At 52.3% G+C, this 13,551-nt stretch overlaps 1 protein-coding gene across 6 annotated transcripts in view; it reads right to left on the reverse strand.

The window, feature by feature from the left end:
* Positions 1-13,551, reverse strand: part of Taok2 (TAO kinase 2) — a 20,661-nt gene continuing 7,110 nt past the window's right edge. The window contains exons 8-20 of one of the 6 annotated variants that reach the window (XR_004945419.1): positions 13,460-13,551; positions 10,711-10,804; positions 10,529-10,610; positions 9,361-9,528; positions 8,959-9,243; positions 8,607-8,765; positions 6,493-6,858; positions 6,201-6,404; positions 5,664-5,903; positions 2,411-2,623; positions 1,615-1,721; positions 1,298-1,480; positions 1,150-1,216 (exon numbers count right to left, since the gene is read on the reverse strand). Coding sequence is in view for 5 of the 6 variants with exons in the window: in XM_036192493.1 (XP_036048386.1) it covers positions 4,188-5,903; positions 6,201-6,404; positions 6,493-6,858; positions 8,607-8,765; positions 8,959-9,243; positions 9,361-9,528; positions 10,529-10,610; positions 10,711-10,804; positions 13,460-13,551 (3,166 nt within the window). In the remaining variant the exon portion in view is untranslated. Of the gene's footprint in view, positions 1,217-1,297; positions 1,481-1,614; positions 1,722-2,410; positions 2,624-2,705; positions 5,904-6,200; positions 6,405-6,492; positions 6,859-8,606; positions 8,766-8,958; positions 9,244-9,360; positions 9,529-10,528; positions 10,611-10,710; positions 10,805-13,459 lie in introns of those variants that run through there. The other 5 variants (XM_036192517.1, XM_036192528.1, XM_036192493.1 and 2 more) reach the window with 5 other exon arrangements.

The following is a 13,551-nucleotide window of genomic DNA, read 5'->3' on the forward strand; positions in this document are numbered from 1 at the left end:
TCTGTTAGAATAACCAACAGTTTATTAAAGGCTTGCCCTAGGGCTTGGTGCCAGCCCCATAGCTGAGAGGGCCCTCGTGACTGCTCCCAGGCTTGGCAGCAGCCCTTTCCAAGGTCCTTCCCTTGTCCCCCGCCCCAGCCCTGACCCCAATTTAAAAAAAAAAAAGACAAGACGGCACGGGACGTCAGACAGCAACAGGAGATGGTGACACCCAGGCGTCCTGACCAAGAGCCACGACCCTTCTGGAGGAAGGGCTCCTCCCATTCTTGCCTCGGGCACCAGACCTGCTCTGCCATATCCAGATCGGGGACCCTGTGGTCCCCAGGTCATGGCTCCATCACAAGGGTTGTATAGTTCTCTGAATATAATATATCTAGACCCACCCTTCCCCTCCCCCAGGGGACCAGATGAATATTTGACACTCACAGTTCCCACCTTTTGTAGGTGGTGATGGAGAGAGACCCTGGCACCATGGTGGGGAGGCAGGGCTCCTGGTCAGCCTTGGGGCACCAATGCCCAAGCTGGCCTGGGGTCACTGGCCAGCCCCAAGAAGCTCATGAGATGTGGAGGTCTGATGGGGGAGCTGGAGACAACATCCTGTCCCACCACCACTGTGTAGGCTTCAAGCACACTGCCTGTAGGATCAGGCACCACCCACTCCCACCTTGCCCTGTTCCTCTGCTCACCACCCTACACTTCAGGAATAGAAGTGGGAGGAGCCGTTGAGGATATGGGAAGCAACACTGGTGCTTCGGCTCAGCGGCCCTGGTACCGCAGCAGGTGGGCCCACATTCTCACTGCTGCTGCCCCCTGATGCCGCCCGCCTCAGGGGTTGAGGGCTGTTTCTTAGCAACAGCAGAGCCCCTCCACGGGGTGTTCCACTTTGTGTTGGGGGCCCTAGCCAATTTGGAGGCCCTGGGGGAGCCAGCAGAGCTGGCTGACGCCAAGCTGGTGGGGGCATGCCTGGTGGAGGAGGGCCATGGCTCCAGTGGGCCCCTGAACGGGGAACTGGACGGGAGGGCCAGGCAGGGGCTGGGGGTGGAGCTGGATAGCCCTGGGCAGCAGCTTCAGCTGGAATGCCCCCTAGAGCCATGCTGGAGAAGCCCAGCCTCATGCTCTCAGCATCAAAGGCCTCAATCTCACGGGCCTGCCGCTCAAGCAAACTCCGGATTCGCTCAGAACGCCCTGTTTGCAGGGCCAGCAGCTCTTCTTCCACCTGGGACACCCAAAACAGGGGTGAGAGTACTGGAATGGAGAACCCCTCTCCCCTTCCCATCTTGAGGGGCAAGCCCCTTACCCGTTGCTCTAGCAGTGCCCGCCTCAGTGCTACTCTCTGCTCCAGCTCCCTCAGCTCCCGTTCGTGCTGACTTTCTGTACGGATCTTGATCTTGCTCTGGTAAGCGTTGAGGAGCTCCAGCTCCTGCTGGAGCTGCTGCCGTAGGGCCTGAAACTCTGCCTCTTGGGTCTCATCGAGCCGGAGCTGGAGGACAGGGAGGAGAGGGTTTAGGGACCTCCTCCCCTGTCCCCACCATCCTCCCTGCCCCAGTAGGCCTGAGCCCTAAGGTGGCAAGGAGCGGCAGTCTCAACCTCTACCAGAATGGAAGATGGTCATACCCTGTGGTACAGCAATTACACTTGCAGGAATCTATCCCCCAGGTATACTTGCACATGTGCTCGAAGTGTTCACGGAAGCGTTGTGATAGCAAAATGCTGGAAACAACCTAAATGTCCACCAATAAGGGATGGGTTAAATAAATTATGGTACAGCCATTCCATGGAAAATTCTATACTGCATAAAAATGAGATGTGAGGTGTATTCTGACATGGAATGATGTCCAAGAAATACTGGGTGGAAAAGGGAAGTCAGAAAACTATGTCAAGTCTGATTCTATTGTGTTTAAAATTTTTATGTAACTTTCCAGATACCACGAAAGTTAATCACTACAAAATTACCTCTGAGAGGTGGCACTGAGTGAGAATGGGCCTCTAGCTCTTTGGACTCAATGTGCATTTGAAGCAGCCCACTCCAGTGCTGTGTACAGTTTTCCTAAGAACAACCTTCCAGATTCCCAAAGTCTGAGTAAAAGGCCTGAGAGCCACACTCACTGTAATCTGCTCCCCTGCTCACTGTTCACACAAAGTAAACTCAGGTCCAGAAAAAAATATTACAGCCATTATTTTCCTTGGTCTTTCTTGGCAGAGCAGGCAGGATGACTTTGTTAAGACATTTGGGAAGTAGAGAAATAATAAGACCACTGGGAAGAATATGAAATAAAACCACTCTGAAGTAAAAGAGCACCCGAGTGAACTAAGTCCAAGAGTTCTGTTCACACCTCCCGCCTTCCTTTGCCACAACAGGGTTTAAAGCAAAGACCAGCCTCCACAGCCCCTCCCAGACCCCAGGCCTCACCGCCTGCGAGCTGAGCATCTCTGAAATGGACTGGTCGTACTGCTCGGCCAGGATGGCAAGCTTGCGGGTCTGTTCCTCCTTGAGTCGCTTGAGGAGGCTCTTGTGCTGAGCTTTGGGCGTGGTCTCCAGCAGGTGTGCCCGAAGAGCCTTGTATTGCCGAGTCTGGATCTTACACGTTTCCTGGAACTGCTTCTTGATCTGCAGCTCCTTTGACTGTGCAGTGAACGGGTCGAGGGGAAATGGGGCAGGGGAGAAGGAGGAAGAGGAACAACGGGGGGCAGGAAGAAAAGGAGGAAGGAGACAGAAGCAGAGACAGGGAGAGGGAGAGAAACAGAAAACATGTTAGACAGAGGGGGCGGGGGAGCTGTACACAGACAGACACGGAGAGATGGAGCTGTTGAGATCAAGAGCATCTCCGTGGGCAAGAGAGGCAGAGAAACGAGGTTCTGAGAGTACATTAGAGTTGCATGGGACGCCACAAGAAGGAACGTCAGATCTCACAGACAGGGAACTGAGAGTCTTTACAGAGGACCGCGTACACAAAAGCTCTGATCATGCAGAGGGAGGATAGAACATATCACCCTGGGATAGAAGCATGTGATCAAACATTTAGGAATGTAAAGACTGAGAGAGACCGAGGCGCACACATTGACGAGAGGGCAATCCAACTGAGGACAGGCAGAGAAAGGCCCAGGTCCAGCACCTCAGGGAAGGCAGGAAGAAGCACTGTGCTGAGGGATGGGTAAGACGTCACCCCAATTAGGTCACAGAAGGGGAAGGGCAGCAGGGGGTGGCCAGAAAAAGTCTGAGAAGTTCCACTGGGAGCAGCTGCCACCCTGACAAGGTCCACATAGTAGCCCAGCCCAACATACTTCGTCCCACTCCCGAGCCCACAGCAATCCCAGGCCTCTAGTTTGCACATTCTACCTGGTCCCAACTCACCACCCTTGACTGTAGAGGGTCTGCTGTCCCAGCCCCCAACCCTGTAGACTAATGCTGACCCAGGTGACAGACGCAGCTCCAAATCATGTAGGCAATGAGTTCCCAGTAAAGGAAGGGCAAAGAAACCAAAAGGCTTTTACCCTACGTACTCTCTGGAAGGGTCTCACAACCGGAGACCTGTGAGATCAGAAAGTTCTGTGGAAGCCCCACAGGGCCCACAGCCCAGAGCTGGTTGTGGTCATGGCAACGGAAGTATGAAGGCAGAGGATGAGGCTGAGGAGTGAAGGGTGTGAAGACAACGGAGATGGGGTGAGGAGGTCATGGAGCTGAGGGCCAAGGGTCCAGATTCGGGGCAAACCAGGGAGGCTAGGCGGCAGGACAAAGCAGACAGAGGCAGCCTGGGCCAAAGGTATAGTTCCGCTCAGATATTTTATTTGTGTTTTTCTTTTTTTCTTTTTTCTCTTTTTGGTGGATGGGGAAGGGGACAGGTTGGAAGGGAGACAGAAAAACAAAATCAAAGAGGGGAAAAACCCCCATGACTTCCCTCCCTGCCACCCCTGGCCCCAGGCCTGAGCCGATGAGGGTGAGGATGAGCACACACACAGCAGGGAACAGCAATAACTTAGGGGACTGGGGGGACACAGAGTGTCATTTCTGGACTCCACAGGAGAGGAGGCTGCCTGTCGCGAGATCTCTGGGGCTGGGACTGGACCTGGGGAACATACTGAGGAAGAAGGGTCAGAGGGGAGGAGAGATCTGGGGACTGGAGAAACTTCACTGAGTCGTGGGAGATAAAGTGCTCAATGCCCTAGATTTGGGTGGAAGGTTGAACTGGTTACCTCCAAGGAGGCAGGGCCCTGCGGGTCTGAGCTCTCCGCGCAGCCACAGTCCCTGGTGGTAGCTGTCGGGAAGCAGAGAGCCCAAGACGGCGCTGGCTGCGTGGTAGCAGCCGAGGGATACGACTGGGCCGTTCACCCTTAAGCAGGCCCCAGCTGGCTAGTGTGTGAAGAGCCCAGGGGGGTAAGCAAGAGGCTAATCTGTGGCTAGCCCGTGCTAGGCGCCAGTTCCAGCCCTTGCACAGAGCCCAAACTCTTGCCAACAGAGCTAGTGGGTGCTGAGTAGTGCGAGGATTTCCCTGACGGGGCCAAGGGACAGGGAGTCGGCTTCTGAAACCATTCTTGTTGGTCTTAGGGTACAGTGCAAACAACCCCCGGTCTCCCACGGCCCCACAGCCCTGTAGGGCCCGAAAGGCCATGGGTGACAGGCGTAGCAGAACCCGCAACCAAAGTCGAGAGATGCCTCGACGCATCTGGGGGCCTTGCTGCCGCACCCACTTGCCCCCAGCTGCCATAGCTGCCAGAGGTAGAGCCAGGCTGGGCCAAGCTAGGAGCCAGGCAGCCCCAAGGCCCAGAGGCACACCCATAAGGCCTCGGCGCCAGCTCAGGCTAAGGACAGCTCCTAGTGCAGTGCCCTGAGCCAGGAGAAGGAACAGACTGGGGGGCAGGTGTAGGGCTGTACAAAGGAACAGGTAGGAGGCCCCCAGGCCCACTAGTCCTACCTCAAGGGCCAGCAATGCTGCCTGCAAGCCGCCCCCACCCTGGGCTGCCAGCAGTGGGAGCAGCAGCAGCAGGAGCAGAGGCAGAAGGCCAGAGGAAGACCCCACTGCAAAGGAGAGGCCGGCCAGGAGGCCATGAGACAAGAGTCCAGGGAGCTGGCTAGCAGGGCACTGTCTCAGATGTGATGGAGGTGGCTCTGGGGGGATATCTGGGGAAGGACAGCCATCTCCAGGGTCCCTGGGGGTTCCAACTGGAGCCCCTCCCTCCTCTTCCTCCTCCTCCTCCTCCTCCTCAGGGACTGGAGTCAGAACAGGACCCTGGACCCAGTCAAGCTTGAACTCCACATCCACAAGGTTCCTACCCTCCTTCCTCCACAAACCCCATGCCCCAGCCTCTTCCTGGCCAATAATACTTCTCTCCTGGGATGCCGGTGATGGGACTCTAATCTCCTTCATCTCCTCAGATATATCCCAATCTTCCTCATTAACCAGACTCCTATGTTTTTGTGGGCTGGAACTAAAGGTTCCCATTTCTTCCCCCAGAATCCTCTGCTCCTCTGGCTCCAAGATGGTCCCTTCCTTTCCCAAAATCCTTCTCTCTGGCACTGCTTCCTCCTCCTCTCCCAGCATCCTTTGGTCCAGGACTGCCTCCTGGCCAGATGAGCAGGGCTGCTCTTCACTAGGGGTGCCTGTGCTGAGTGGTCCCAGAGCCCCAGTAGCAGGGAGGCCCATGGGTAGTGGCTGGCCTGCACGTACTTTGAGGCTCTTGGGCTGCTGGCGAACCTGGGCCGCATGCTTCTGCCGCAGCTCTTGCTCCCGTCGCTTGTTGTACTCCAGCTGGTTGCCTAGCTCTGTCTGGTGCTGCAGGCGGGTGAGCTCAGCACGCGTGCGCTGGACGGCTTGGAGCTGCCGTAGCTCCAACTCCCGGGTAGCTTCATGTTGCCGCAACAGCAGAGCACACTCCAAGTCCTTCTGTGTCTGTTTCTTGTTCAAGTCCTAAGTCAGAAAAGAGGTGGGACCCACGGCCCAGTCAGGGAGCCTTCTTGGTATTGAAGAATTAAGAGTACAAGATTCCTTGGCCAAGAGTAGGGAGCTGAGGAGTGTAAGCTCTTGGCTGGCCTAGGAAAGGGACGCCTAGCAGGGTCCAGGAGGGAGGAAGCAGAAAAGCTGAAAAGAAGCCAAAGCAAAACACTGGAGAGCAGAGGAGAAAGAAGACACTAGGGAGGCAAATGAGAGAAGAGAGATGCTAGCATCCTTGACTGGGAGGGGCAGAGGGCGGCCGGGCCAGTCTACCTCTCGAAGCAGGTCCTGGTCCAGGCTGTGCCGAGCCAGCAGCATCTTGCGCTTGTACTGGCGACACTGCAGTTCAAAGTACTGGCGCTGCCTGCGCAGCAGCCCTGCCTCCTCTTCGGCCTGACACTGCTGCAGCTGCTCCTTCTGTCTCAACAACCACTCGGCCTTCTCTCGTTTGGGTGTGCTAGGGTTCTCCTGGAGCTCCTGGCAGGGCAGTGGGGGAATGGGTCAGGGTCTGCCACTCTCGCCTACCTGATGGCCCTTGGCTCACCCAGGGAAGGTCTGGCCAAACCTCCTTCAACTGCTCCTTCCGAAGCTTGTAGGTCCGCTTCTGCGCCTCCAGCAGGGCAGCCAGCTCCTTTTTCTGCTGCCCCAGGATGTGCTGCTGGAACTTCCGCTCCTCGGCCTGAGCAGCTCGGGCTTCCTTTTCACCAATGGCCTGGTGCCTCCGGGCCAGCTTCTCAGCCTCAGTCCCAAAGCCAGCCCGCTGTGCCTCAAGTTCCCGCTGCAGCCGCCCACTGTGCTCCTCACGTTCGCCCCTCAGCCGGGACTCCAGGGCCAGCAGCTGCTTCTGGTGCTGACGCCGCATACGCTTGTAGCCACTCAGTTGCTCCCGCAGGGCCGAGTCCTGCTCATGCTCCTGGATCTGACGGCTGACCTAGAGTAGAAGCAAGGACAAACTAGCCCCACTTTACTTACACAGACATGGTGAAGCACGAGGTCCTCAGACTTGTGGTTTCACTGTCATTAGACATCTTCCTTACACTTGAGCTCTCTGAAGAGTTAGCTGCTTCATGGGTTAGTTTAGTAGACTGAGATGGTAAAAAGTGGTAAGTCCAGGTCCAGGTGCAAAAGTAGGTACAACTCCAATTAGTGCAAATCACAAGCACCTGGGCTCAGATCCCAGCTCTGTCCGTTATTATTACTTAATCCAGCAAGTTAATCTCCCAAACCACCAACTCTCATCTGTGACACAGGCCAACACCACCACTGATAGACAAGGGTAATACACATAGAAAAACAAACCAGTGAGTACTGGCTAGCATCCTCCCTTCGCAAACACTGCTGAGGGTCTACCATGTTCCAGAAACTCAACTAGGGTCTGAGTCCTGATATGTTAGATCAAGATCTCTGGCTGCAACCTCTGGCCTCAAATGTTCCATCAGTGGCTCTTAGGCTCATCTAGGTTGCCAAGGGCCAGGAAAATCAGCTCTCCGCACACAGCATGACAAAGCAGCATCGGTAGCCCAAGAGTGCTCCTAGCCAACTCGAGTCACAAGCAAAAGCTGGAAAATACACCACGGCCTCTCAGGGAACTGTTGGTGTTCAAATACAGCCCAAACTGGAAAATACACCACGGCCTCTCAGGGAACTGTTGGTGTTCAAATACAGCCCAAACTGGAAAATACACCACGGCCTCTCAGGGAATTATTGGTGTTCAAATACAGCCCAAACTGGAAAATACACCATTGGCCTCTCAGGGAACTGTTGGTGTTCAAATACAGCCCAAACTGGAAAATACACCACGGCCTCTCAGGGAACTGTTGGTGTTCAAATACAGCCCAAACTGGAAAATACACCATTGGCCTCTCAGGGAACTGTTGGTGTTCAAATACAGCCCAAACTGGAAAATACACCATTGGCCTCTCAGGGAACTATTGGTGTTCAAATACAGCCCAAACTGGAATGTCACTTAAAGTTCTATCAAGAGCACGATCAGAAAACTTTTCATGAGAAGCCTGAACTTGCTGAGCATGGTAACACATGCCTATAAACCCCAGGACTTGGGAGTCTAATGCAGGAGGATCACAAGTTCAAGGCTGAGCTACTGTTAGAACCCATCTCAATAAGCAAACACACACTTTTCCCACAAATTAAGAAAAGTGAGATTTTAGAAGACTAAGATCCTATTTATAGGAACAGAACCTCACCCAAGGGTGCCTGACAAATATGTTGGGCAAACAGCCTCCCTAAGTTATAGGAGCCTCGATTCTTCCAGGGAAAAGCAGGAAAGATTAGACCTAATCATGTGTGCGGGCCTGAGAGTCACTGACGTGAGGCAGATCCCTGAACCCCAGCCCTGCCCTCAGAAGTACTAGATCCAGCACACCTGCACATGGCCACCAGGAGAACCACAGCAGGGTAGACATGCCTGTCCAGGCACGTAAAGACCTCAACAGCCAGAAGAGCCCAGGAAAGTCTCCACAAGCTGTTATTTCAACCAGGCCTTGAAAACAGTTTGCTAGGCTGGGAGAGGGGAGCTGGTAAAGACAGCAGTAAAGTGAGGGTAGAATCTTAAATCACGTGCCACAGGGAGAAAGTCTCCTCTGGACTTCTGTCTGATGTGTCCAGGTTATAGAAAACAAGACTATAAAAAGCTGAGTGATGATGGATGGCCACACTTACCAGCGAGGCAGTACGGATGGTGGCAAAGTGGTCCCGGTTGCGGCAATAAGCCCGGCGGCGAGCAGAAGAGGTGGTGGAGGCAGGAGGGGCTGCAGGTGGTTGGAGTGGACCTGGGGTCATCTCTGGCTGGTAGGGATCATCATATAGGTTGTCTGAGCCCTAGAAAAAGGGAAGAAGGAAGGGATGCCCAAGGTTCAGGTGCCAATGGACCCAAGGGAGTTACCTAAGGACTCATCCAGGCTGAAATGAGGAGCAGTCACACCGGAGGAGAGCAGGGATCTAGGCAGCTCCTTAGCAAATGAGCTCGGGCTTGGCCTCTTGTCCACTAAGCTGCTCAAGGTGAGTTGCATACCGGCAGTCTGTGGATGATGGAGCTGTGGGAAGTGACTGTATGCTCCCCCTCCTGCATCATGGCCATTTCTCGGGCTTCAGGGCCTTCTTCCTCTTCCTCCTCCTCCTCTTCCTCCTCCTCTTCCTCCTCCTCCTCATTGTCTGAGGCATCTGCTAGGCTGTTGACTGAGCTGCTTTGGCTGGAGGCGCTGATGGACATGCTGGGCACTGAGTGGCTACTTTCTAGACTGGTCAGTGTCCCTGCTCGGTGCATGTAGGGTTCTGCTTCCTGCGAACAGGGTGTGAGCTGTTGGGCATGGAAAGGGAAGGAAAGGCTATGGAGCAGCACAAGGAAATTAGGTGAGGACAGGTGGGAAGAAGGGCCAAGCCCAGCATGGGGAGGCGGGAGGGACAGCTGGGTTACCTCCTCCTCCTCTGGGGCCTCAGCACCAGGGCCATTGGGCGCTTCTTGGAACAGTATCTTCTTCATCTTCCGGTACTGCAGGTTGTCCAACTCCCGCACAGCATCCTTGGTCCTCTGGATTAGGTCCATGATGACTGTGGGTGGCCGCTCCCGGAGCACAAAGCGGTGCTAGGGAAACACAGCACCTGAGTTCTACTGTCAGTTCTCCCCTAGTCCCTCTAGACCCCATGCCTCTCAGTATCTCCTGGACCGAGGCCCATGCCCACCACAGCTGGACGCTCACCTTTCTCATATCCCTGTTTCTCATACTCACTGTCTTTACTACCCAGACAGCCTCATTTCTTCAGGCATCACTGACAGGTAAGGATTTCAGGAGATGCCAATCCAGCTTTGCTTACCAAAGGCTAAGTGCTTTTGGATGTATCACAAGATCTTTTCAGGCCCTCAAAAGTTACCCTTTAAAAACCAGGAGGTCGGCCGGGCGGCAGTGGCATATGCCTTTAATCCCAGCACTCGGGAGGCAGAGCCAGGCGGATAAGTTCGAGGCCAGCCTGGACTATAGAGCAAGATCCAGGACAGGTACCAAAACTACAAGGAGAAACCCTGTCTCAAAAAAATAAATAAATAAAAAATAAAAAAATCCAGGAGGTCAATCTAGCAGTCTGTTAGTCCTAACTAGGGCTTCTTAGAGTACACTTTGGGTCTGTGAAAGGAATGAGGTTCCCCAGTTTGGAAAACTTACAAACACCTCAGGGAGATCATAGTTTATCCATGATCTTTTTTTTTTTTTTTTTAATTTATTTTATGTGCATTGGTGTGAAGGTGTCAGATCCCCTGGCACTGGAGTTACAGAAGGTTGTGAGCCACCATGTGGGTGCTGGGAATTGAACCCGGGTCCTCAGGAAGAGCAGCCAGCGCTCTTTACCTGTGAACCATCTCTCCAGCCCCCTATCCATGATCTTTGACTAAGAAAAATACAAAAACAAATTACTTCTTAAATTAAGATAGTATGGCAGATAAAATCTAGCAAAACACAGGCATGAGGCATCAGGGCCCAGGGCAAAATTCCTAAGGAAGATTCCTGGATGAAGAATTGGAGATCACCGATCTGAGTTTCCTGTGGCTCTACCAGCTACAGCTCTAGGTCACGAGGCCAGAGAGTGCTCACCTTCAGAAGAACCTCTGAGGTTGGTCTATCTTGAGGGATTTTCTGAAGACAGGAGTCAACAAAATTCCGGAAGTACTCAGACCTGACATCCCAGGAAGTATGAGACAGAGGAGAAGGCATGAGCCAGGCAGCTAGACCCCATGACCTAAGTAAGCCCTTGACCCAAGAACCCCAGTCCTCACCAGTGTCCTGACTGGAGCGCAGGGGACTCATTCTGTGCAATGTGGTATAAGGCACTCATTGCATTCATGTTAAATAGTGGTGGCTTCCGCTCCGCTACAGAAAGGACCAAGAAAGACAGTGAGAAGAGGCAGATGATCAGAAACTAGAACTCAAACAGCTTGAGTTCAAATCCCATCTCCCTGGCTTCCTTCATGCTTGATCTGAGCAATCCCCAATCCCGCTGAGTCCTAATGTCCTCTCAGTAAAATGTAATGCCCATTCTATTTGCTACACGCGGGCAGAGGAGGGATTAAAGAAAATGGCAAAAAGGCCTAAGAAGCACACTCAAGTTATCGGTCCAACCAGTACTCATGAGGGCCAAACAAAACCTGCCAGTGTGGGAAAGACAAAAACAAAAAACAAGAAACTTCTTTCTGGTCTAAAATGAACTAAACTAAATAAGCAACATTAGACAGAGATGGGGATGTAGCTTCGTGGTAGACACTTGCTTAGCATGTGCCAGATTTAGATTTGACCCCAATACCATCAAACAAAGCCAGTGACACCAAGTTCAAGTTGTTAACTGGGTGAGAGGGGACAGGTAATGGCTAAGAAACCAAGGAGAGGCCGCTAGGAAAAGAGAGCCTGTGGAAGCTGTAGGAGCGTGGAGCCAGAAACTCCTGGTGGCTCAGAGAAATGTGTTTCAAGACAGGGTTTCTCTGTGTAGCCCTGGCTGTCCTAGAACTAGCTCTGTAGACTAGGCTGGCCTCAAATTCATGGAAATGCTTCTGTCTCTCAAGTGCTAGGATTAAAGGCCCATGCTACCATCGCCTGGATGGTTAGCTTTTTTTTTTTTTTTTTTTTTTTTTTTTTTTTACCTAAACAGTGATTTCAAAACCTTAATTGCCAACAATTATGAAAATATAAATGTGCAGTCTTTAAGAGTCAGATATGGTGAAATGGAGTCTCTGTCCCTACACAACAATGAGTAGGCACTATACGACAGCAGTCCTCTGTAGTAATGGTGGCGTCCAGTTTGCCCTGCCTTCCCGGAACACTGATCCACTCACATGGAGCACTGGCTGCCATCTCTTTTCTTTCTTTTTCTTTTAATAATTTATTTTTATTTTATGTGCACTGGTGTTTTGCCTGCATGTATGTCTGAGTGAGGATGCCAGATCCTCTGGAGCTGGAGTTACAGACAGTTGTGAGCTACCATGTAGGTGCTGGGAATTGAATCCAGGCCTCTGGAAGAGCAGCCAGTGCTCTTAACCAGTGAGCTATCTCTCTAGACCCATTGCCTGCCATTTCTAATCAGGCTTTCCAACAGTGGAGAACTACCAGAAACTATTTCTGTGTATCCAGATCCCTACACAATTTAAGAACACAATAGACAGTTCTTCTCTTGGGCCTGTTCCGCACATTTCACACCTGTCTGGCCTCAGATGGTAAATGATCGCAATATACATGGAGACAGAGGGCAAGAATACAGCTAACTCTGATAGCAGGCATAAGCTCCTAACAGCTCCACATGGGCAGAGCCCATGAAAGAAAGAGGAAGCAGAGGCCCGAGCCTGGTCTAAGACAGCTTTGATTTAGGAGGCAACAGGAAGCCAGCAATAGCGTTGAGCCAGGAGTAAAACGACAGCACCAAGCTTAGGCAGACCTCTCTGGCATGCGGACATCAGAGATGATAAAGAAGAGAATGGCTGCCAGTTGGTGGTGGCGCATACCTCTGATCTCTGAGTGTGAGGTCAGCCTGGGGTTGGGGGGGATGACTACTAGAGGAAAGGTCTCTGCGGGAAGCAGTCAGTAAGACGATTATTCCATGTCTAGTGTTGTGCTGGAGGTCTTACAAGCACTACCCATTAGACAACTGCTTCAGTAGTACAGACTGGCAGAGAGAGCGCCAATATGGCTCCCAGGCCTCAGGAACTCACTTGGGCCTAGCTTTTGGGACTTGTCAATTCACTCCTCTGAATCAAACATGTAGTTCCAAAAGCTAGTCTCAGGTCCTCAGGTCTGCTCTTAACCTCTAAACTGCTACAGTGCTGCTTTCTGTCTGGAATGTTCTACCTGCGTCTTTCTAGCGGCTCTTTGTCTTGCAGGTTTGTTTAAACATCTCTATTACACACAGGGCTTCCTTAGCCCCTAAACTAGGTCAAGTTCAGCTCTGCACACTTCCAGAGCCTCTCCACTCCTAGCCCATTGATGGAAAACAGGCCTAGCTCCCCCTACTTAAACGCAATTTTAATGAAGGCAGGAATTTTATCACCCTACCCCCAGAACCTAGCACACTGGGCACTTAAAACAGATCTGAAACCCAGGTAATGGACAAGAAACAAGAACTGCTATAAAATCTTTAGGTATAAAAATTGGAAGAAAAAAAAAAAAAGAAAAAAAAGAAAGAAAAAAGGGTTGGGGATTTAGCTCAGTGGTAGAGCGCTTGCCTAGCAATCGCAAGGCCCTGGGTTTAGTGTGGTGGTGCACACACCAGAACTCAGGAGGAGGCAGAGGCAGACAGATCTCTGAGTTTGAGGCCAGTCTGATCTACAGAGCCAATTCCAGGACAGCCAAGGTTACCCAGAAAAACCTTTTCTCTAAAAACAACAACAAAAAGGTAGGGTTTGACAATTGATTGTATCAAAAAAGCTCCAGGGTAGTCAAAATGGACAGGAACTCTTGAGGCCTAGGGTTCATGGGATGGGATGGGGAGAGGAATAGACATGAGTGGAGAATAAATCTGAGGAGGCAGAGGGGACATCTTACCCAACTCAATACAGGTTATCCCCAAGGACCAGACATCTACTTTGCCATCGTACTGCCCCTCATCCATGGCTAGGATCACCTCTGGAGCCATC

This window comes from Onychomys torridus, chromosome 1 (assembly GCF_903995425.1).
Source record: "Onychomys torridus chromosome 1, mOncTor1.1, whole genome shotgun sequence".
Lineage (NCBI taxonomy): Eukaryota > Metazoa > Chordata > Mammalia > Rodentia > Cricetidae > Onychomys > Onychomys torridus.